The sequence below is a fragment of the Cygnus atratus genome, chromosome 2, assembly GCF_013377495.2.
Source record: "Cygnus atratus isolate AKBS03 ecotype Queensland, Australia chromosome 2, CAtr_DNAZoo_HiC_assembly, whole genome shotgun sequence".
Classification (NCBI taxonomy): Eukaryota; Metazoa; Chordata; class Aves; order Anseriformes; family Anatidae; genus Cygnus; species Cygnus atratus.
In genome coordinates, this window is record NC_066363.1 from 66330959 (window position 1) to 66356118 (window position 25160).

Below are 25160 nucleotides of genomic sequence, written 5' to 3' on the forward strand. Positions count from 1 at the left end.
ACAGCTTTTATCTGTTACAGAAGGGGATATCTTACTTGAGGGTTGCCCTTGCCACTGTCAGTAACTTATGTTTTTGTTTTCCCTAGATAACTGACAGCACATTGATACAACTTTCTATACACTGTCCTAAACTACAGGCATTGGTAAGTTTAACTTCTGTATGTGAACTTTGACACATAACCCCAAACTGTATGTATACACAACTGCGATGACATAGCTGTGTGTCTGTGACATAAAAAACAGACTATCCACCATGTATATACGAGTTTCCTGAAGTAGAACGATATGAAGTAGAACGATACTATCCAAAAAAGGCAGATTTCACAAGTGTTCTAAAAGAAGCAGATTACTACTGAAATAATTAAATAAATTGTGATAAAAATCATTACCTTTGGTTAAATAAATTGTGATAAATAAATTGTGATAAATTAAAAACATTATAATTATTTATTATAACTAAATTAAAATTATCATACATAATAATAAATAGTTATGTATTGTATAATACATATTATACATATTATATATGTACATACATACATATATACGTATATAATATATATATATATTACATATGTATATACATACAATACATATTATTTATGTATTGTATAATACATAAATAAATAATGTGATAAAAATCATTACCTCTGGTTACTGCAGTGAGTAGTAACCAGAAGGCTTATATTTTATGGTTAACATCCTTCATATGTGATTCCTTAATTCAAATAAAATATTTTATAGACAATTTACTGTACTCAAATCCTTTATAGATATTCTTGTGTGTTTACTAATTTTTTTTTAGGGAGTATGAGACTTCAAGTTACAGACTGAAGCAAGTCAAATACTGAATAAACAAAAAATAAAAAAATAAAATCACTAAGTAAAGATAAATCCAAATCCCGTTCTGTAATCAGTTTTGCATGCAAGCAGTTCTTCCGAGGACTAAGTTTACCTAGTAAATTGTGGAACTTTTTTTGACATTTCAGAAGTAAATGGAGAGGATTGAGATGCCTTTGGTGGGGTACTCTGCTTACCATATTTCAAAGAGCTGTTTTTTAGGGAGTGGTTGGTTAGATCTTTCAGAACATTAAAATTTCAGGTGGCTTAAAATTGTCTGTTCTTTAAAGGTACAACAAAATTGCTAGACCATCCATAGAGTAGGAGCTCCTGCATTTAGAGCCAGTTGTCCCATAAGTGTAGATTTGTGATATGCTACTGTGAATGTACTTGTGAGAACAGGTATCTTTATAATCTGTTCTTAGATGTGATTAGAGGAAGGTTTGCTGCTTCGTTAATTGAATTGTCTTATGATTGGCTTTTCCAGCTCAGTGTTAACTAAGGTAGCAACATGAGGAGAGAGAACTTTTACAAGGGAGCCTTATTCATTATTTCATAGAATCATAGAATATCCCGAGTTGGAAGGGACCCATAAGGATCATCAAGTCCAACAATTTGTTGTTGTTGCTTTTTCATTTTTGCTTGCTAATTGTCCCACCTCATTTTTGTACCGTAATTCTTAATGTTAATCCAAACAAGGGTTGTCAAAAGATGTGGAGTCATTTATATGGGATGCTGTCTGTTCTTCTGCAATGGGTATTTCTGTTTGTATTGTAGTCCCAATTGTCATTAGTACATGCAAGAGATCTTCTGTACCACTTCTGCCAGTGCTTCACCAGAGAGGTCATAAAAACTAATTATTTTCATTTATTAACCTGCTCCTGTTTGCTGGCACCAGTGAATACCTTTGTCTGTGTGTTAGCCCACGGACAGCGAAGTGTGGCAGTGGTAAAATAACATAGTTTTCTAGGGGACCCGTAAAAATTAATTTTTTTGTTGAGGTGTATATCCTGTGTATAGTAGTAATACATCTGTGAGTGAACAGTGATGGGTGAGAATTACAGGAACAGAAAAAAACAGGGTCACAGATGTCAACCTACATGAATTAATCTTGATGCTTTAGATTTGAAATTGTGTACTGTTGATAGTTCTGTAAACTGTTACGTGGCTGCTGTGGTTTAACATATGTTTAGGTATATTTGCAGTTTAAACAAGTATTTTGAAGTTGAATAAATCAATTTTGAATGCGTTTCTTGGTGTTCAGAGACTCTGTAGACAGTGGAAATAAGCAAAAGGTTGAACAAATCACCTTTGAACTTGTTTCTTGGTGTTCAGAGACTTGGTAGACAGTGGAAATAAGCAAAAGCACCATTAAACCAATTATAACCAACTGTTACACCTTCATTGGTGTCAAAGTACACAAATGCTTTACTACTTACTGGACTTAAGTAATTTCCAGTGCATGCGTTTAACATTTGTGCATTCAGATTTTTAGAGAAACTGTGAAACACTCTTGATATTCCTGGAGATGAGGACAGTTGAATTCTTCAGTTAATCATACTGTTTCTTACTGTCATGGTATATCGTGCCATATTTGATATACACACAGCCTTTAACATGTATTAATAAAAATTAATTTGATCTCTTTATTCTAAAGATTTCAAGCAAAAATCTTCGTACAGTCAAAGTTATTAACAGTTTTTAACAAGTCTATGAGGTCAGAAAAGTTGCATGTTTTGCATATTTGTTTTACAAAGTTTTGTGAACTCAGCTGCACATCCTGTATTGTCCTTTCAGTACCAAATACAGTGTCTCAGGAAAACCGAATTTTATAAGCTGCTTACTTCCTGGGATGGAAAACTCTTAATTAGCCAGTAGACTGCTGCTGTAGCCGACAGCTTCACATAACCTTCTGTCCTTCCTCGAAACAGGTCTATTATAAATGTTCTTTAACCCTGAAATTGTTGATTGTTTCCAGGCTGTAAGCCAATTCAAATGCTCAAAACATCCTAAAAGAAAGTAGGTATAGGAGAGAAAAATTAAATATTTAAAGAGTTAATAGACTCACAGAATGTAAACATATAAGATAAAATGCTGTTGATAGGGTCAAGCTTTTAATTTCTTTGGCCTTTTGGAGACAGTATGCACTAGTTGTGGTGTTGCTCATCATTGCTGTCTGCTTACACTTGATAAGCGAGTAAAATTGAGCAGCTGGAGATGCAGGAAAGAAGATAGTTGTGGACTTGTCTCCTATTCTCTTCTGTGGTTACTCACTCATCCTTCATGCTGGTGAGCAAAGGAGAAAAAAGGAAGTTGAGAGGTGAGTTGTTCTGAAGGGCAGGGCGAGTTGTTCTGTGTGACTGATAACAGGCAAGAACTGCTGATTATTCTATCTGAGGTAAAGTAAGGGTAAGCAAGAGCTGGCAGTCCTCAGACTTCCCTGTCAGGCTCAAATAAAAGATGATAGATGCAATGTATGGAGAGAAGAAGGGAAGGATTACATATTTGATTCAGGTTATTGGCAAGAGGGACCGCTGAGTGCTGTTGTTTGCTTGCTTGTGCTGAGTTAAAAAGCACTTTTGGATTGCTGCAAGCATTTCTTCATCAGTTGCTGTCTGAAAAATACTTGTAGTAAGGAAGTGCCGCTTCAACACCAGTCACTATTAGGCTTAGATACAAGTAATATCAGCTCAGCAGAGGGCTGAGCGGAGAGCATAGAGCTAGCTGTGAGGACCCGGAGTGAGAAGAGTGCGTAGATCCTGTACATCTCCAGTGCGGAAGCCTTGAGAGTGTTCATTTCATTGACAATGGAGTTTTTAAGCCACCTCTGAGGGACGATGTTTCCTGTCATCATCATCAGGGCTTCAGCGCTTCTCCAAAAGTCGTGAATTACCTGAAGGAAGCAGGAAACTGCTTTATGTGGTGCTACTGTCTGAGGTGACGCAAGTTTTTCCATGCCTTGAAATGCAAGGGAGTAAAGAAGTATGCTGAAGAGGAGTGGAATTTTTTGGTTTATTATGCTGGCTGTTGCAGAGGAGACCTGCTCCTGCAGCTCTGCAAGGTATTTGTTACTCCTTGTATGTATAGCCTGAGGTGCTAAACCCTCATGGTTTTCCTGAAACCTTTATTTGGCAAATCAGTCTGGAATTCTTTATCTGTGTGGACCTGCACTTGCTTGGACCCAGTGGTGTGTATGAAAACTGACTGTATCGTGGTAGCTGTGAAAGTCACTGCTGTCAGTAGATCCCCATCTATTCCTGTACATTCTTGATCAACTTTTGAAGTTGGCTTCTGTTTCTGGCATGCTGAATAGCTGTTTAGGCCTTGCTGTGACTGAGGTGCACAACACTAAACTCTCACATTCATCAAGAGCAGAGGGGGTTGAGGAATTTGCCAGTGATGCATCTTTTGGTACTGTCAGCTTAACTACTCTTTTTGAAGCAAAGTTAAAAATTAAATACAGCTCTTGTTTTGTTAACTTCAACTGATTCTTTTGTTACTGCTTTGGAAATAAGCTTTATATTCTTTGTAGCTGTTTAACCACTAGAAAGAGGTTGAGGAGGACTGCTGGTGTTTAGAGGACTAAGTAGTTTTGGATTGAGTGATGTTAACTGTTTGCCTCTCCGTTTTAGAGCTTATCTCACTGTGAATTGATCACTGATGATGGGATTCTTCATCTGAGCAACAGTACGTGTGGTCATGAGAGGCTCCAAGTGCTGGAGCTTGATAACTGTCTTCTCATCACTGATGTAACTCTGGAACACCTGGAGAACTGCCACAACTTGGAGAGAATCGAGCTGTATGACTGTCAGCAAGTCACGCGGGCTGGAATCAAAAGAATCCGAGTACGTGTTGTGCTGACTTGCTCAGGTGGGAGCACCCAAGCCAGTGATACTTCTTGAGGCTGTAGGAGTCCTGCAGATGTCTCAGGCAAAGGAGCCTTCTGCTTTCTCTATATTAAATACCAGTTTCTATGGTTTTAGGATTTTGTGACGTTTTTTTAATTCTCCCAGAATACACACTCTTACTATACAGAGCCAATAGTAAAACATCTGCATGGCAATTTCAGTGAATGTGTTGTAGGGCAGTTAGGTCTTGGAATCTGGTCACAAGCTCTTTTCCTCAATGTACTTGCCCTGTTAAGTCAGGGACTGCATAACAGAGCGGGGGGAGGAGGTGGGACAGCATTTAGCCTTACTGTTAGAGTCACCTGCAGCTTAGTATCACACAGAGTTTTGTCCAAATACTCTTGCAAATGGAAAGCTTGTCTCTGATAGTGACTGGTGAGGGCAGATGCCCTGTTCTATTCCCTGTTGCTTTCCAGGATGAGAGAACCAGGGAATATGGGAGACAAGGTACAGACCAGTCTTTGTTCAATAGCTTGAAGTCCATCTCTCCTCTGTGGCAAGACACATGCTTCTTTTGGTAGAGAGCTCTTTGGCTGATGAGTGCTTTGCTGGGAAAAAAAGGGGAACCCTGACCAGGTGAGTGTGCCCAGGCATCAGTGTGCCTGAGCCAGATGGAGCACAGGAATTACGTGTCAGAAGGCAGCTTGGAGGGTTTCAAATGTATAGATGCTTTTTAGCTAACCAACTGTAACGAGAGCTGATGTTGGCAGTACTTGAGGTGTACTGTTTCTTTACTAGTTATGCGTATTTCTCTCCCATTAATATGCAGGCTTTTCATCCACAGGCTCATCTACCTCACGTGAAAGTTCATGCTTACTTTGCTCCAGTAACTCCCCCTCCTTCGGTAGGAGGGAGTGGACAGCGCCTCTGCAGATGCTGTATTATTCTTTGACAGTAAGTAAGTGCAACCACACTTTTTTTGTTGTTGTTGAAGAAAAGAATTGGACTGAAAATCAGTGGAAGGAGTCAGTTTCCTGACAGTTATAATGGTGGTGTTTGGTCATCCAGTTTTGTGACAAGAAAAGCATTTTTTTTTCCAGGTAAAAATCTTAACATAATGTTCAGACGTGGATTAAGTTGGTTGGTGATGCTTTGGTTTGTATTAGTAACTCCTTCCTTCTGTTGGCATGAGAACTGAAGTATCTTGTAAAATGCGGGGGCGTTTCAGCATAGTGGCTATTTGGTGAATGTTCACTAAACTTGGAAGTTACTTTGCATTTCTAAGCGCTATTCAGTGTGAAGTTGTAAGGTGAAGTTGGGGGCTCAAGTCAGTCACACAAAGAAACTGAACCTGCTGTTCTGTAATATATGTGGCAGATTAAATATCAGGTTTAACGACAAATCAGCTTTAGCAAATGTTGACCAAAAATGCAAGGTAATCATGAGCTCTTACAGCAAAACAGCTTATACTTTTTCATGATTCAGCTTCATATTTAATTACATAACAGAACATAATAGGTAATATCCAATGGTAAGCTAGTACCTCATGGTAACTATATAAATAATTTTCAAAGTTTTGAACTTGGTTCAGTTGAACTACGTGTTAGTTGAAAGCTTGCCCATCACTGAAGCACATTTTATGCCCAATGCCATCAGTCTTTAAAAGAGGTTAGAAATCCACAGTGGTAGAGCTTGTGTACTCTACTGTAATTGGCTGCCACAATCATACATGGTGCTTACTGTAATGCTGTTACTGTGTGTCCTCGATTACCTCCTTTTTGTAAGAGCAGGATGCAGCAGCTCCAGGAAGAGGGGTATGCTATTCGTGTTTTTCTACAGATGATGGAACCTAGGCTAAGTTGCAGGAACTTGGATGGAGCGAGGACTTTGATTCAAGCTGTTTGTCCTATGCATTTTAGGGATGCAGCAAGCAGATTGGCAAATAGATCTGTAGGCAGTTGAACCAGACCTACCCTGTGGTTTTCAAATGTAGAAGGCCAAACTCTTCACATTCAGGTTGTTGAAGAAGCTGTCAACTTCTGAGTAATAATAATAAAAAAATCTAAGTATTAACTCTTAAGGCCATGCTTTCATCCTTAGTTTTCCAGTGCTAGAGGGTTAGATAAATAAACTCTTTTATATTAAGCAACCTAATTATCTGAGATAAACTCCTCAACAGTTCAGAAAGCTTTTCTGTGTAAGATTGATTGTGTGTGTGTATGTTTTAAGAGTTCAGGGCCTGAGTGTTTACTGAAACCTAACAGAAATACTGGCTTCATTAAAAAGCAGTTGGAGAAGCTCCTATTGGGTAGTACTGCAGCCTCCACAGCAATTTAGAATGAGTTTTTGAAAGCGAATGTGGACATTAAGAGACTTTGGGTAACGACAGCTGTGTTGTGTTCATGCTTCACACATTCACAGGTGATGGGGATGGTAAATGAAGATCTCAACTTTAAGGATAAATAACAGATTGCAGTGCAGTACATGGATTTCTTTACTATTTCTTTACTACTACAAAATAAGTCAATTAGGGCTTGTTTTGCACAGGGGTAGAGGAGTGTTGTTACAATCAGATTTCCATTAAGATAAAGCTATAATAGAGAGTTTTAAGCAGATTTTATTCTCAACTGTACCAGGAAAGTCATTGGTAGGTACCAGTATGTCAAGATGTGTTGCCTTTTGTTGGCTTATTTTTTTCTAAGAACATAATGAACATTGTAAGTAAGTCTACTGCATAAAAGATGTACAAAACCAAATGGAACCCACTCTGATACAGGACACTTAAATAAACAATCAGCTGATGTCAAATTCTGATTTCTTTGAATTATTTAAGTAAATTTTCTATTGGAAGCAGCAGTTGGGTGTGTGTTGGATGCAGGGTAAACCACAGAGCTGGTTTGCTTTGATTATTTACTTTTACCAACCATTAACTGCCAGGATAAACCTCACAGTCTAACTCTTAACAACAGAAGTATCTCCAAGATGTTAGAAGAAATGAAAAGAACATTTACAAAATTATTGAAAAACATTTATTATACTTAAATTGAAATGTGTACATCTTATTAAAAAACAAAAGCAATTTGCTGGTGCCATAATTTAATTCCAATTTCAAGTGAGCTGGACAAACTACTGTACAACTTTCAATATTCTTTAAAATTAGATATTTGGATACTTTCCAATCAACCTTTCATAAAACATTTGGATTTGAATATGGTACGAGCTGAGAAGACAATTGTCAGTTCAAGAAAAATACTAGGACCAAACAATACCCAAGTATGAACAACTTATAGGCAGAAAAGTTTAAGTACAGAAAATGTTACTTTCAGTGCAGAAAAAAATAAAAATAGGAAAAACTTTAGCTTCGATGAATTTAAATTTTCAAAATGCCAGGTTTAAGAAGCTTTTCTTCTAAGCACTTGAGCCAGTTATGAAAGAGGGAATGAAAAATCAAAGTTGCTTTTTTATATGCTGTAGTAGCTGTTCACAATGAACACTGCAGCATAAAAAGCAAACTATTCCCAAGCTTTTAAGCCAGAGATCAAGGTGGAAACTTTCAAAGGCACAAAATGACAGATATGAAACTGTCACTTAATACCTTTTGAAGTATTCCCCTTTGAGTACCTAAAACAGTTGAAACAATGTTAACATAGGAAATGCTGTGCCATGTCTTTACTAGAAATATCCAAAATATTGAAAAAGCACATTTTCTGGTTCGAAGTAAAGTAAATATTTGGTCATATGGTAGAGGCACTGTAACAGTTTTACAGTATGCATCTGAGGGCAAAGAGTCAACAGAAAAGGTAAGATAATTGTTCATAATAGTGACTTCAGCAAGGTTTTACCTGCTGGTAAGGAGACTTAAAGGGTGCATTATTTAGTGTTTCTTAAGCAATTTTTAAGCAATTTACTTGATGCTGAAAGCAATGATAGTCCCTTGGTGCCAGTGGGTCGAGTTCCCTCAAGAGCATAATTCCATAAGTCATAAAAATCCACCTCTCACTGCTAGTATTTTTAAACTCACAACGTTACAAGCAAAGAGTTAAACTGCAGCAGTGCTCTGCAGAGAATCTAGGAAACTAAAAATAAAGGATGCATAGGCGATTCTTTTCCATTAAATTTGTTAAAGCAAAACACAATTACTTGGTACCCCATAGGATTTATATTAATCCGTCCAATAAGGTACTACTGATAATGCAGTTTGCTGCATGCATATATTGCATCTGGCTAGGACTTCTTAAAAGCCCTATTCTGGCATTTACACTTCTTACATATGCTCTTATAAACAATTTACATGGAAGCTGTTTTGACAGCTTTACTCTCAAAGACCCAACAACCTGATCACTATCAGCTTAACTGCTCATTTCCACACAGATTAATATGTGCTCTGCTGACATCAACAAATAAAATCAGCATAAGGTACAAGCAAGTAATAGACAAACTGGCACAGAAAGGTAAATGCCCTCAAATAAGTTTACATTCATCTCCAACTGGATACAGGTAACAGAAAAGCAATAGCACTTCACTTCTAGAAACTGTATCTACTGGCCATAATTTGCCTAATTTCAGTAAAGGGCAAGCACCTTTGCTTACATTGTCTTCCATGCCTGTACATAAGCTGTCATGGCATTATACCTCTCATGAGGACACTTAGCTATAGCAGTGATAAGGAAGTTCACTTATCAAACAGCTCATTTGAAAGGTAGGTCATCTTGTGTTTTCAATATGAAACATCTTATACAGTGAAGTTAGATCCGAAGTTTTTGGATGATCTTCATAATCTTTAGGCAGGACTTCATTCTGCATTGGAATATGTCTAGCGATCATGTGACATCACTTCAAAATTATATGGAAGCCTTCACCATTTTCAGCTGAAAAAGAGAGAAGTGTCAGTCTTTTGTAAATAGAGCCATAAATGTACTAGCCAGTGCAACAAAATATCAAGGAATGAACTTGGCTTTTACTGTATTGAAGTAGCTTGTTACTGCTATGAATTATTAAGCTTGAAACTCCCAAAATACTGGTAACTTGCTATTCAAACTAAGTGCTTAATAACAGTTTAAAAGATTTTGTTCGCATTTGTTTCTGAACTCTTCCTGTTGCACATTAAAACCACATCATTTGACAGGGACAGCTAATATCATAGACGGAAGTTAACAACTTCTGCAAGACCAATAAATCAGTATTAGTATATTTTTTCAATCATGTATTTTCTGATGCTCGGCCCTAAACGAGAAAGCCAAAATGGGACCTGTGTTGGAATCCTGTGGACTTTGTTTAGAAGCTAGCAGTACCACCAAAAGGCTTATTAACAACTGAGAAAAACAAGTCTCTAACAATCATTAGTGACAGGAATAGATTTTATTCTACAAAACAATGGGTTTCAAATTAGAATGCTGGTAAAGTGAAGCAGACATCCAGCTCATCTACAGCAAACTTTTTTTTTCCTTACACTGAAGCAAAAATGTTACAATTTGTAACTGGCTCTTAAAAATTGGGGCAGTTTCGGTAGGTAAAATTTGCAGTCAAACTTGTCCATTGATTATGTCAATTTTGTGGTAAGTTTTATCAGAAATAAATTGGATTCCTAAGGAAGCATGGCATTCATCTTAATGAACAGTCTCTTCTGTTCTTTCATTCTCTTTTCTTTCTCTCTTCTTCCTCTTTCTCTCCTTACTTTCTTTTCCTCTTCTCCTCTCCTCTATTCTCACGGCTTTTTTATCTTCTTCCACTCTTCATTCTTTCTTCCCTTTCTTTCTCCCTTTTCCACTTTTTCTCTTTTCTGCTATCTTCCTCTCTTTTTTCTCTTCCTTCCTCCTTCCTCCCTCTTTCTTGCTTGCTCTTTTTCTTTTTCTTCCTTTCTTTCAATTTCCTCCCTCCCTCTCCTTTCTTCTTTCTTAATTTTTTTCTAAATTCCTTTCTCTGTACTTTTCTTTCCTCCTCCTCTCCTCTCCTTCTGTCTCCTTCTCATTCTCTTTTGCTGTATCTTTCTTTTCCTTTGTTTCCTTTGTTTCTTCCTTTCCTTCCTTCTTCTTTCTTCTTCCCTCCCTTTCTTTTTTCTTTCCCTTTCCCTTACTCTCCCTCTTCCTCTTCTACTTTTCCTCCTTTCTCTCCGTTTCTCCTTTTCTTTCTTCCACTTACTTTCCCATCTTTTTTCTTTTCATTTTTTCTTTCATTCCTTTGTTCTCTCTCCCTTTCCTTCTCTCTTTGTCTCTTTCTTCCTTTCTGTTTCTATCTCTTTCTGTCCGTTCATCCTTCCCTTGTTTTTTCGTTCGCTCTTCCTCCTCTACCTTCCTCTTTACCTTCTTTCTCTCTTCTTTCATTCTCTCCCCTTTTTCTCCTCTTTTTCTGCTTTCTTCCTTGCTTTTTGTCTCTTGTTCTCTCTTCCTTCCTCTCTTGCTTGTTCCTTCTTTCATTTTTCTTTCTTCTTTGCTCTTTCAATTTCTCTCCCTCCCTCCCTCTTTATCCATCCTTCTTCCTTCTCTCTCCTCTTTTTCTCTAACTCCCTTTCTCTGTCCCCCTTTATTTTATCCTTCTTTCCTTCTTTCCCTTCCTCTCCTTCTCTCTCCCACTCTCTCCCTTTCATTCTCTTGCTGTCTTTTTGCTTTTCCTTCCTTTCTTCCCCTTTTTTCCTTCCTTCTTCTACCTTCTTTCCTTTTCCACTTTCCTCCTCTGCATTCTTTCTCTCCCTCTTTTTATGCTTTTCCTTTCTTCTGTTCTTTCCATCTCTTCTCTTCCTTCCTTCCTTTCATTCTCTTCTGCTCTCCCCTTTTTTTCTTTTCTGCTTTTCCTCTCTTTTCTTTCTTTATCTTTCTTTATCTTTCTTGGTCTTTCTTCCATTGCTTGCTTTCTCTTTCAATCTTTCTCTCCATCCCTCTCTATCCTTTCTCTCCTTTCCCTTCCTTTCATTTTCTTTCTTTCCCCTCTTTTGTCTTGTGTCTCTTCTCGTTTTCTTCCTTTCCTTTTTTCCTCCTTTCTTTCCTTCTTTTCCTTTTTCTTTCTCCGTCCCTCCCTTTCTCTTTTTCTTTCCCTCTCTTTTTGCTTTCCTTTCTTTTTATGCTTTTCCTTTTTCTCTTACCTTTCTTCATCCTTTCGTTCCATCTTTCTTTTTCTTCCTTTCTCCTTCCTTCTTCCTTTCTTTTCCCTTCTCTTACTCTTTCATTTTTCTTTCTCTTTTGATCTTTCTCCCTCTTTCCTTACTCCTTTCTATCTCTTCCTCTCTTTCGCTCGCCTCTTCCTTCTTTTGCTTTCTCTTTCTCACTTTTTCCTTCCCTCCCTATCTGTCTTCATTTCTCCCTCTTTTTTTCTTTTTTTTTAAATTTTGAAACCTTTCTCAACACTTATGAATGGCAAGCACTATTCAGTAACAACTGACTGAATTTTAAGAGACTTATTACTGAGCATTGCACTGGTCTGTACTGAAATCTTTGTAGAACTGCAGCACTACATAGGGACTGAAAGCCTTTCAGTCCCTAGAAAGGGACCTAACAGAGGAGTAACTCACGTACACTTTCTGCCACTACTGCATGCAGTTTTTTTGGCAAGTCTGCCTTTACTGGAACCGCTGTTTCTCTTTGCTCAGGGAAGTTACTAGAACAGTACTCTGCTTTAAGCAAAACTCCTTGGTGGAATAAACATTTTTGTCTTTAGCTATCATTAAAAGACACTGTACCTTTTATTGTGGTGAATAAGAAACAACTCTCATCATGAAAGTTTTGAACCATCTGAAAAAAAAAATATCACCTTTTATTATGCAGAAGCTAATTATATCAGATATTAAACAAAGCCTTTTATAAGCAATTGCATACTTCAGTTTTATTCAGCAAGTATTCAGCTGTGACAAGCATATAGCAAATTAAATTTAAACATATTTCAATCATAAGTACTGCTTGTTAATCATGTGACAACCAGTTAGGACCCTATTACTGTTGGCTGTTTTTGAAGTCTAAATATATGTAGCAGATGCTCGAGTAAGCCATATTCAACAGTACTTAACATGCCTTTGGGCATATACAAAATAAATACACACTAAGTAATTACTGCATCATCTCAGAACTAAGGGACTCAGAAGTCCTTCTCTTCTCATAGTTTGAGATTATTCAGGTAGAGGAATTGACATTTAAAGGTACTTAAAGGCTCCTTACAAGGTACAAGAGAAAGAAAAAAAATCAAATACTAGGTTGTATTACTAAACAGAAAACATAGTAATAAAGAAGCAAGCATAAGAAAGCCTTCATTCTCATGAATTCATAAATAAAGCATTTTTCAAGAAAATAAAATTTCTCTTACCTGATCACTAACAAGAATGTGGATACCAGTGGGACCCTGTCTGTAAACCTGGTTGATCTGATGCAAAGGAATATTAAATGCCAAAGCAAGCTTGCGTGTGACTTCTGAGGCTGCCATTTCTTCTAAGTAGATTGCATGATAAACTACAAGGGAAAAAAGCATATAAGTAAACAGCATACTAATTAGAAACGAGTTAATACACGAAAAAATGGAAATTGTGTATATCCCTGGCTCTCAAAAATCTTGAAACCTAAAAGCCTTACCTCCACTCCCCCCGTGTACTCACCTAACAAGCAGGTAGTTCCAGTTTCTTAATTGTATGATTGACACAAGTTTACAATTAAACATTAAGGTCCCATCTATGTTGAAACAGCTGCTGGCTCCCAGGAAAATAACACGGTACCCCTGTGCTAATAACCGTAACCTTGTACACTGCTTGGCTGTTTTACTTGTCAAAGCTGTACCAGTTTTAGCTCAGTTGCACAGAAAATGACAGGGAAACATAATTAAACATAGCCAAGAACGTTTAGTCTTTAATTTGCTTTCGCTTTTATATTCATCTACATGCATCTAGTTAATATCCTGGACATGCATCTAGTTAATATCCTGGCTGTACAACACAGCACAGCTAATTTGAATGTTTCTTAATTAGTTATCCAATTAACTACAGTTAGTTTTATCAGTGGACTGAAAAAAATCGATGATTTAACCTTGAGGGGTTTTAAGGTCCTACAGTGTTACCAGACAGCTATGTCATTCTGACTACACCAGCAATCTTTTATATTTTTAAGGTACAAAAATGTTACATAAAGAGACGCTTATGTACCATACCATATATTGCACCATTGCTGCTATCACCGTTGCCTGCATCTTGTCTTTCCAGTTGTACGCTCCTTAATGGCTCCTGACAGACATAGATTGTTAAACGGGGCCTAACAGACCTGCAAGTCAAACAAACAAATCACGTATTACACAAAAGCTTGCTTGCTCTGGAAATACGGAAACCGATTTGCAAAGGTAATTTTTTTTGCTATGTTAACAACATAGAGAAGTATACTTGAAATGCTTTTCTTCTCAGACAAAAGAAACTATTAATACAGTGATTTGATATCACACCATCAGTGAGCAGTTTCACAGATACTACCATACCACATTTAAACAAAATTTCAGTAAATTTTGAGTTCATCAAGACACTGCTTGTTGGAATCCTGGAACATAGCTGAATAGCAACAAGTCCTACTAAGGAACTGTATACCCATTTCAGTCAGAATCGGACAGATAGTTGGGATGCTGTATATGTCAGTAGTCAACTTTTTAGTAGTCAAGCCTCAGGTTGTTCTGAGTTCACCTAAATGAGAGGTTTTGTGTTACGGCAACAAATTCATGTCTTCAAGAAACTGGCAATGCCCAACTGCACTGGTACCAGTCTTACAGCTTACCTCTGAACCTATCAATGCGCCTGCATCTCACCTGGGGTCTGCCCAGAGGACATGGAGTTGCTTTTTAAATGTGAAAGGATCTACCAGATCCTGGGGCAGCTCAAGTAGGCATCAAGGCTCATCCAGCCACTGAGCGCTGGCTTCCCAACCTCCTGCTCCAAGGAAGGGAGTGCTCTTCTGGTGCGCGATACAACAAAACCCAATCAGCCACACATTCAAGGTTTTACCTGGCTTTCAGTGCATTGTATAGCCGAATTCCATCGGCTGGACCACAGATTTGTACCAGATCTTCTCTTGTCAGCTTTAATAAATCAGCACCTGGAGAAACACGAGGATTTTACTAAGTTTGTTTTAGAATATTTCTACTTTTAAAAAGAAATTGTAAGTTCATTTAAACCAGGAGTAACAAATTCAACCATAAAAGTGGAATCCTGCAAACATGAACAAGCAAGAAACATTTTTAATAGGCGCTACCTAGCTAGCACTATGAAAAAAAGACCGATTTTCTGAAGGTGACTAGTTTTTCATGATGGTGTACACATCTTAGAACTACAGAATCTGCAAGACACACAATTTTAGTAGAGATAGGTATCTGTTCTCTATCCAGACAACAGCTTAAATTACTCAAATATACCCAGCTTAGTGTACTTTAGACACATGCAAAATACAGAGCAAAAATTTGATAGTTTCTCACATGCCCCAACCCTCAACTGACTCATTTCAGGCATTCAACTAACACATCCTACCTTGCATGTACTTAAGTTACTACGTTGTGCTCATATATAGGAGATGCTGCTAAAGGGTGGCATAACTAAATCAGCATAGTCACATCAGTAAGTCAACATCCTGTGGGATGAATCCAGTCTGTGGAATACTTCCATCCAAAAGCAGTTCTTTTTAAAATGATCCTGGGAATAAGTGAGCTGTGAAAACAACTACTTCCCAGAACACTTACTTCAGAAAAGGAAGCTTCAGTAAATGATATTAAGCAGTTTTAAACACAGAATGGAAGGAAGCGTATTTCTTAGAAGCAGCATGGGTGTCAACGAAGAAAACAACAGTCTGAAAAATCAGTAATTGTAATAGATAGAGAAAAAAAAAAGACAGCTTTTATTATGGAAGCAATCCAGAGATGATGTAGCAATTCATAGATTAAAAAACAGCAAGAATGTTTTGTTATCATTACCTGTAAATACTATTGTAATAATAATAAAAGCTGAAGTACTATAATAAGAACTAAAATGCGTCTACTGCTTCAAAGGAAATGTATCAGACAGCTAGTATTAGACTTTTATGAACATACAAAGACTATAATCGAAAAGAACTGGTTTAAAAGATTTCCTCCACAGGTCTTGTGTCATTGAAAATTAAACACTTAACAAGCAAATTATACACTATAAGCTACAATAAATATTGGTTCCATTTTATTTTTAGAGAGCAATTTTCCACATAAAACTTGCTCATTAGCACAAAGACTCTAAATAAATATTAAGTTTTAGATACCTGAGAAATTTGAAAAAAGCCTTGTATAAGTAGAGAACCTATGCTTGAGCAACCATTGCTGAGTTTCCTGGATTGTGGCTGAAGGATGAAGCTGCTGTAAGAAACAAGATTGGATGTGGTAATTTTTATCAAAAAAAAAAAAAAAAGGAAAGGAAATACAGAAAAAAACACCCCAAAATAAGGAAAAAAAACCCTCAGTTAAACACTTTTACTGAATACCTGTTAATGTCTAGGCATGTATAAATCAAATGTACTGACACAAATATCTGCCTTTGTGCAAATACAGCCAAGATCAATACCAGAAAGGAAACACTCACATCTCCAGATCCTTGAGAGGTTCCATCTCCTTGATGATTTGGGGAGGAGGAATTACTACAAAGGAGAGAAAAAAAAGTATTAAGATAAATTAAACGCTGCATAGACTGGGACTATTAAAGTTAAAATCAAGAGAACGATCATCACACTTTGATACGCAAATCATCTGGTTCCTATCTGTGTATTCTTTATCAAGTGGAGAAGCAGCTTTATAACAGTCACGGGAGGATATATGGTCATTTAGCTGTCTTAAAGGATGACTGAGGAAGAGGTAGTAAAATACAAGGCAGACTAAACAAAAGAATACAGACAATACCACTATAAATTATTCCTCGATCACCCCAGTTTAATTAATACCTCAATACAACATGTTTTTACTAATACAATTTCTGTTATAAAGCTGGTAAAGATTTTTTTTCCTTCATATTGTATTACCTGTATGAGGGAAATGGGAGACTGTTCTTACTGAAAAAAGCTTAGTAGTTTCCATACACTGACAAGACCTAAATTGGAATCGTTAAAAGGTAAAGTATTTGCTATATGCCAAAGGACAAGAAGAAAAGTTTCCAGCAGTGAACAGCATGGAAGAAAAATGTTAAAGCAAAAGAAGTTACATTATAATTGAATCACATGATGCATATGTCACACTCTAAAATAAATATGTAAGACAAAACAATAAAATCTCTCATTCCCCCGTGAAATCAGGAAACAGTAGCAAGCTTCTGAACTCACTCAGAAAGCTCTTTTGAATATGCCTTATTTAAAAATGCAATCTCTAATTGGTTACAGAAAACGAAACTGACCTGTCTGGGACACTGTAGGTATTATGTTGAGCAGAGGTAAAGGTTGGAGCAGGAGTAGGACTGTTGTTTACAAATGTCGTAGGAGTATCAGGCCATGGTGAGCACTGAAGGTAAGAGAAACTTGGATTTAATTCTTTAACAATACAGTTTTTATTCTGATGCTTAGTTCTTCCACTTAGACCCAGATTTTTTTTCCCACTCAGAATTTTGCTCTGTAAATAAAGATTCCCTCCATCCCACACATTACATGCAGATGCTCCAGGCAAGAATCAATTTTAACTTGCTCTTTCAAGAAGACTTACACATATACCTTCGCAGTTAACACAGTGAAGTTATTAGTGGTGGAACTGACAGAGAACCTGAATAGATTACTCAGTTTAAACCAAACCAACTAACCCCAAGCCATCTGCTCAAAACACTTCCTTCATCCTTGCATGAAGGGACTGTTCAAACTCCAGGTACAAAACGGGAGTTCAGCAAGAGTAAGGAGAACTTTGAAGCTAGATTTCACATTGCTGGTAAATCTAACAAAGCTGCCCGGGAAGCAATTAAATACAGCTAGAATTTTCAGTAGAAATATTGTTAAATAAATAAATAAAAAAATTTACTGCTGGACTAAAATTATGCTACATGTACTGCTTTTTCTAAACTGGAATTGTTATGCACAAATTTATGCCATAACAAGTGTATAATGAACCAGCTATCTAATTTAAAGTCTTTTTTTGGATAGTTTTTAAACCATCGTCATAAAAGCTCTTTGACACTAGCTTTTAGTGTTTCCAATACCATTGCAAATTCATCACTTTAAATAAAACCAAAGAAAAACCAACAGATTTTGATGTGTTCAAAGACAGTATTAAAACAACCAAGCTGCCCAAGATAAAGTAAGCTAAGACCATGCCTGTTAAAACAACAAAGATTTCTAATATATAAACCAGCTAAATAAATACCCTGTAGGGAAGTTTCCAGAGTTGTATCATAGCCCTGCAAAGGGAGGGGAGGTAGAAACAAGTATGACTTCATGGAAACATGTTTCAACAATTTTCCATTGAAAGATCCTTTCACTAGCTGAGGGAAACCATAGGTAAGCCTAATGCTGGCTGAAATCTTCTGTAAAACAGTTAACAGCATTTCGACTACAACCAGTGCTGTCCCCACAAAGCAAGCTCTTCCATGGCCTTCTAGTGTTACCCACGATTCCTCCTATTCTGTGCACTTCCCTTCTGTTGTTTCTCTTCAAGCTAAGTTTAAAATTCACCTCAAATAATTACATACTCCAAAAACATAATAGTAAAATAAAAGCTCAACATAATAATATTAGCTTTGTTCTGCTGAAATATTTTTGAAGTGAAATGCATTTTCCTTAATTTTCTGAGATTCTCTGACTAAATATTAATGCAAGTTGTTTATCTGGACGCACAGTTTCAAGTTGTACATCCTTAACCACTACTCCTTGTAAGATAGGGTTCAAAATGTATTTCACTTCAGGGGCAAGGAAGAATGCATCAGTGTCAAGAGAACAGGCTTTGAACATTTCCAAGTCATGTACTGCAGTTAATGTTGCTTTCCTTCAAAATTAGTTAAGTTGTTCACAACAACAGCCTGAGTTTAAACACTGGAAGAAAAGCACATTTCAGAAAAAAGATCCCAACCAGAAGAGAGTAGCCTTCTTTCTCCTATACAGACACTTATGTCCTGTCCTTGACTCCTCCTCCTGCAAAAATGTTGTTATCCACCAAGACTGAATCAGTTGGTTTAAAAAAAAAAAAAAAGTACTAGTAGTGATAATACTAATCCTGCAACACGTCCATTGGCTCAGTTCTTCCGTCACATATGTTGTAGAGGGAAAAAAAGAACGTTTGAGCACTGAGATACTTAATTCTGAAAGGTTCAAGGTACAAAAAAGCCTAGCATGAAAAATAAGAAGTAAAAATAAAAATGGCTACAGCATATATCCTTCAAGTGTCTTTTAGCTACTAACTCAATCTGCTTAAGGTTTTTGGAACCATTCACATGTACAACTGTCCCACACTTCTTAATCCTATCAGATTCAGAAAAAGGTTTAGACAAATGTTTGGGTATCAAATCCATTAACAGTCACTGAAAAGACTCAGCAGAGAGGTGCTTCCTAATATCTCACATGACAGTTCTGGACACAGGGGGGTTACGAGGGGAGGGGACCACAGAAAGTGCCAAGACTTCCCTGCTGTGGACTCTCACAAAACATCATCTACAAATTGCCACTGCCAGAGACAGAGCACAGGACTTTCTTTACAGACTTGTGATCTGATCCAGCAGGATATTTCTTACATTCTTACACCCAAAACTGAGTTAACCAAAGGTCTCAGTACTAACTGCCCTCCATTACTAGTACACTTACACAATACCACTGATACAACTGTACTCCAGACATTATGCCTTAATCTCTGAACACTGATTAATTCTTGATAAGGAGAAAATTATATTGGTTTCCTATCTTTAACACCCTTCTGTATGGGATACAAATGAAGTTATAAATTTTGACTCATGGTTTTACTGAGCTAAAATGGAAGACTTTCTTTCCAAGTATGACTTTTCAGACTCGGGATATGCGGCATTCAAACTCAATGTTCTTAACTTTTGAAGAGCTGCAAAAATTCAAGTTTTTCTAAGCCACTGTTTACTGTCCTTTCCCTTCCTACTTCCAGTGTACTAGAGTACGCCCAAATTCATGCTTTACAAGAGAGTGAAAATGAGCTTTGGCAAAGAAGTCCATACTATATTCAAATACCAAATCATCAAAAAACCAGGGTGTTCTCCAGAACAGTCTTATATTTTGGCACATAGCATCATCTTTAGAGAACAGGGCAGCAATTTTATTACACAGAGCTTTTTCAGGAAACCTATAAAGTAAAGGGTTCTTGCCCCAAGCAGCTGCAGTCCTTCTTGTCCAAAGTGAAAAACTTCTACTCATACAGACTTAATTATTCTGAAAGCAGAAGTAAAGAAGTTATTCCCAAAATGTGAAGTCACCCATATAACGTATCCTGTATGCCACTATATGAAGTACAGAGGTACAGAAGGAGAAGCAAACAAGAAATACTGTATGTTTTTGTTGCTAAATCAGTTTTGTCCCAGCTCCACTTTCTGACTCATATGGCCTCGAGAAGGTCTCATATTCTAAATTTAAGTTGCTTATAGAAAATATTTAACTTCTGCACCAATCTTTCACATCCAAAACTTAATGCTCCAATTCATTTCAAGGCCTATACCTGGAAGTCTTCCAACTTCGATGTGTGCTTTATAGTCAACTCTATCTGTAAAAATAGACATTTTGACCAAGTTTAATCAAATTGTAGTTTTATACATTCTAGCTTGTGACATATAATTCATTGTATACTAATATAACAATCAGTCAAGATACTGCCTTTTCAAATTCAAACCAGGGAAAAGATCCTGGTTTTGTTTGGTTTTGATGTTGTTGTTTATTTGTGTTTGTGTTTTTTTTTCCTTCTTCCTTAGATAAGCTCTAGCTTCTATGTATTTGAAAGACAAAAATATAGGGCACCTCTTTCATTAGATGGCCCCTGGATGAAAGTCACCTGTCCATAAACACCTGCTCTGAGGTCGAGAAGGCAGTGTTAAGTTTGTAGCCTTTTACCTCTATGGAAAAAGTAAACTGTCCATAGCACAAGACAGTCTTAACAAGTAGTTTAATTACGCATGTCTGTTTGGAAAATACTATGATAAATACTGAAGAAATTGTGGTGACTGCACTGAATTTTGAAACACGAGATGGAAAAAAAAAAAACCAGAATAATGGAAAAGCACATTTACATGGCATTCTTATCAAAATGAATGAGAGGGGAAAGATGGATGATAGTAATAGACAAAGCCTCTGGTTCCTAGGAAAGGATATGAGAAGAGCAGAGTAGAATGACTGTTCAGAAAGTAAGCACTCGTTCAGAAAGGAAGTTTCCCCAACTCTTTGTATAGTGTTGTGTTAGAATCACAAACAAATTAAATCGGGAAGAGACCAATTTGTCCAGATGGGATTGTGGCTGAGCTGGAAGAAATCATACAGGAAGAAAGGAACAGAATTAGATATAACCAGCAAACAGAACAGTAGAATCTTGGAGGGGCACAATAAAATGACAAACATGCAAAAAGAGATGCAAAAAGCAAAGAACAAAAAAGCCTATAGAGTAGGTGAGGTGTAGGAGGAAGGTAACAATATCCAGCTTTGAAAAAGGAAGAGAACTACAGATCGGACTGAGCTAAATTTCTGCAATTCACAAAGAGGCAACAACAACTTATTTCTGAGCATCTAGGAAACAGTACATGCTAAGTAACAACCAACACATATTTGTCAGGGAAAGCATTCCAATCAATCTCATTTTCCTTCTGTAACGGAGCCACAGTTCCTACAACACATGTAGTACAAGATCCCTCATATATAAAGACATAATATGTATGCAAGTGTGAATTCTCATACCTAAACGAAACAGGCCTCTAGTTTTTCCTCTGTGATAGCTAAACAGCACATGCATATGGTATACCTGATCTGCATATATGAGGCAAGTCAGATACAGGCACACCTTCTGATTTAGTAAGTGGCTAAATCTGGGAAAAAGGATTTCCAAGGCCAGAACTGATCTAAGTAGAGACGTGTCATTTGTTCCCTGTCCATATTTACAAGGCCTACAAAGTCAAGCCTGCTTGGTGACAAGAGCAGAAGTCTGATGAAGTGTCCTAGCTGTAGAATAGTTACTCCTTCCCTAGATCAAGCAAGCAAGTTGTATACTCACAGTTAAAAATTACTAAGGTTTTGCTAAAAGTACAGCAAAAACGGTGTTATTTGGTGTATTCTTACATTAACTATGGTATGAAATATGGTATTTTTAAGGTCCTAGTCATTTTTAATGGTTTTATTAATGAAAAATCATTGTCATGATGGAACAGACCGTGTGTTATATTTGCAGATTAAATCAAGTTAGCAAAGCTGAAAGTGTTTCATCATACAGGAATAAAGTTCAAAATGGCCAAAAAAGTTCAAAAAAACAAACTGAACAAGTGATCTCACGGCAGAATTTTATTAAGGGCAAATGCAAAACAGGAAGAGTCAGCTGCAGAATTACGAGAACTGAAAAGCTCTAAGTAGCTGTTATTCCACAATAGCCTGTGGGTCATTGCTCACCCAATTCATATTGAAATCAACGTGTATGACAACACCACAGAAAAAGCAAGCAATTTTGATATATAGATACAGCATTACATGACCCACAAACCAAGTAATCTTTCCAATTCTCTTGACACTGGTAAGGCTTAAGCTGTGCTCAGTTTTAGGTACCATGGAGCAAAAATGATGTGGACCACTGCACAGCATACAGAGCAGAAAAAAGATGCTTGATCACAGGCATCATCACAAACTACTACTGGAAGTGGGGGGAGACATTAAAAAAATCAGGGTGCTCAAAGCTTAAGTGAAGCAAAGCCTTAAGGAAGATGACTATTCTGTAAATGCAGGAAGTGAAGAAATACACTCTTCTTTATATTCATCACAAGTCCAGTACTAGCTGCCCTAGCTCAATATTTCTTCACTGTGATTAGGGTAACACTTTAACTTACTATTTCAAGAGATTTGTAGAGAGGTTGCTAAGAAGTTTAGACAACTTCCAAGAACTGTTTGGCTATAGTTTGTCCTAATTGCAACAACTGATTTGTCACAACTCTGTAAAGTACCTTCTATTATCCTTCCTATAAGCAATAATTATTTCAATGAAGTACTTACAACAAGAAGAGATGAAAGCAAGGGAGGAAAGAAGAGAGTAAAAATCCCTCCAAGGAGCAGGATCAAGAAACGCTTCAGACTTTCTTTAGAAGCGAAAGTGCTAAAATCCTGTTTTCTCCTGTCTATACCTCTCCCCACCACCTCGGGCCATCTGCAACTAATAAAAGAATGCCTGCACTGCCAAAGAATCCTAAAGGTGCATCTTAAAAGATAGAAAACAACACCCACAGCCAAGAATAGTAGCAGGTAAATTCAAGACAGCTCTCTGCTTACAGTAGTTCTGGGGAGGGGGTGGGGGGGGGAATCCCCCAAGGAACCCATATTACTTAATACTGCTCCTCCCCCCCCCCCCCCAATTACATGGTTTATAAGCAAACAAGAGGCACACACTGAATACTTTATAATCTAAACCCTACACATCATTTCAAAAGATCATAAATGCAAAACTAACGTCTGAGAGACAAGAGTCAGGCAGCCATTGGCTAAGTGCTGCTGGAAAGAACTGTAACCATAATGTTTCTGTTCAAAGAACAGTCAAATAAATGTATTCCACAGACAGGTTATTAATAGACATTTTGACTTTGCCAAATGGAAGATGCAGGATGGTTTCTTGTCTTAACAATTACTAGGGTCTTGATATTCACCTTACAAAACAGCACACAGAAAATCTGTAACGCTAAGCCTTACAGGAAGAGTGTGCAGGATGTATCTTAGATTCGTTTTGGGAGGTACGTACAGGGTTAGTGCACACACACAGTGACTGACTGCTCTGAACTGCATTAAACCTGCTTGGAGCACAAGATGTAGATGGCAAAAGGAAAAATCGGTAAAAATCTGCAACACTACATGTCATTTTAAAAATACTGATGTACATGGAAACTTATATCGAATGTAAACAGAAATATGGGACAAAACATTCTGACTAAATTTCACTGTTCTTATTTCCACTAATTACATACATACAGGAAAGCAAAAAGCTATTTCACTTTAAAGTCGCGTAAACTGAAAGCTCTTTACTTTTGAAAGTCACACAGTCTCTCTGCAACGATTTATCTTAAGTGTTAGATTTAGGAAGGATTCCTTTGCTAAAAACCAACATGGAACAATTGGTATACATAAAAGTGAATAAAATTAAGGCACAGCAATCAAAATATTTTTACTTTATATAATGGAAGTTTCTCCTATATCTAACACTGCACAAGGTATCTTGCACAATGAAAAGATAAGCAGAAGTCCCTTACACTGCCTCGCTTTGCCAGAGAATCACCGTAGTCTGCTGGCAAAGTCCGCTTGCTGGACTTTTTCTGCTCATGTTCAACTGCATCTTCAATTATAGGCTCAAGCCTCATCTGGACAAACACCAAAGATTTGGATCAATTTCTTTTCATTATACAGTGAGGAAAGATCTAAAAGCCTTTTAAAAACTTCTGAAATCTTTAGAAAACTCTACAGAACTCACTGGTGTTTAAATAAATAGAAAATGCAAAAACCTATTGAGGCTCTGGCCTTATATTACATAATCTACAAAAAAAAAACACAGTTTGAAGCTCAAACTTAGCAGATAATTAAATTCTAGATTCCCCCTCCCCTTTTTTTAAAGGCTTTTCAGCTGCAAGGTTTTTAGATCTGTACCAAAAGACTTGCTCTAGGATTCAATGCAGTCACTCATATAGCGTTCATTCTTAGAGTGTGTTAATACAAGAATCTATAATCTAAATGAGGTTTACTAAACAGAATCTTTAAATTTAATGTTGCTGTCCGTTGGACAAGTTTGTCAAATACAGAGCCTATCTTTGTGTAAAACTACTTCTTCCCCAACCCTTCCAAGACTGTATCTATATATTTTCTCCTCAGCAAGCAGATACAATTCTTTTTTGTTACCTCTGTGAGAATTGTGGTGTCATACGAAGGCTGATACTTTTCTTTTTCGTGTGCAGTTCGTTTTTCCATCTTTTCTCTGTCTGTTTTCTGTTTTCTGTCTGCTCCTTTTGGCTAAAAATGAACAGTTACATGAACAAGAAAGCAGGTGGAAAACAGATTTATAACTGAAATCTGATCTCAGAAGTCAAGCAGTAACATAAAGATGTCTCCCATCTTTATGAGAGCTTCTGAGAGACTTATTAAGTATCTGTTTTCTACTGTTACCTTAAAAACTTTAATTTGACAGCTGGCTGAATGCAGATGGTCTGTATATTCTCCATTTTCTGTCTGTTTAAACGTGTCAACCTGAATCCTAAAAGGAACTCCTTTCTCTCCTCCGTGTTTACGAGGGGTAAATTCAGTGCTGATACAATGTACCTGAAAAAACAAGCACACAAATAAGACCCTCAAAAGTGTCCTATACATGAATTTCATT

At 37.1% G+C, this 25160-nt stretch overlaps 2 protein-coding genes across 8 annotated transcripts in view; one reads left to right on the forward strand and one right to left on the reverse strand.

Annotated features, from left to right (window-relative positions):
- FBXL2 (F-box and leucine rich repeat protein 2) overlaps positions 1–5679 on the forward strand; it is a 50562-nt gene extending 44883 nt beyond the window's left edge. For all 4 annotated transcript variants that reach the window (XM_035568840.2, XM_050708578.1, XM_050708577.1 and 1 more), the window contains 3 exons: positions 87–143; positions 4473–4685; positions 5533–5679. In XM_035568840.2, the coding sequence (XP_035424733.1) occupies positions 87–143; positions 4473–4685; positions 5533–5640 (378 nt within the window). In that variant the 3' untranslated portion in view covers positions 5641–5679. The remainder of the gene's footprint in view (positions 1–86; positions 144–4472; positions 4686–5532) is intronic.
- A 2023-nt stretch (positions 5680–7702) lies between these two features.
- The window catches only part of UBP1 (upstream binding protein 1), a 38823-nt gene continuing 21365 nt past the window's right edge, over positions 7703–25160 (reverse strand). The window contains exons 6-16 of one of the 4 annotated variants that reach the window (XM_035568835.2): positions 24950–25102; positions 24686–24796; positions 24046–24153; positions 17035–17138; positions 16234–16288; positions 15917–16010; positions 14641–14731; positions 13806–13915; positions 12975–13117; positions 12358–12409; positions 7703–9556 (exon numbers count right to left, since the gene is read on the reverse strand). In XM_035568835.2, the coding sequence (XP_035424728.1) occupies positions 9519–9556; positions 12358–12409; positions 12975–13117; positions 13806–13915; positions 14641–14731; positions 15917–16010; positions 16234–16288; positions 17035–17138; positions 24046–24153; positions 24686–24796; positions 24950–25102 (1059 nt within the window). In that variant the 3' untranslated portion in view covers positions 7703–9518. The remainder of the gene's footprint in view (positions 9557–12357; positions 12410–12974; positions 13118–13805; positions 13916–14640; positions 14732–15916; positions 16011–16233; positions 16289–17034; positions 17139–24045; positions 24154–24685; positions 24797–24949; positions 25103–25160) is intronic. The other 3 variants (XM_035568837.2, XM_035568839.2, XM_035568838.2) reach the window with 3 other exon arrangements.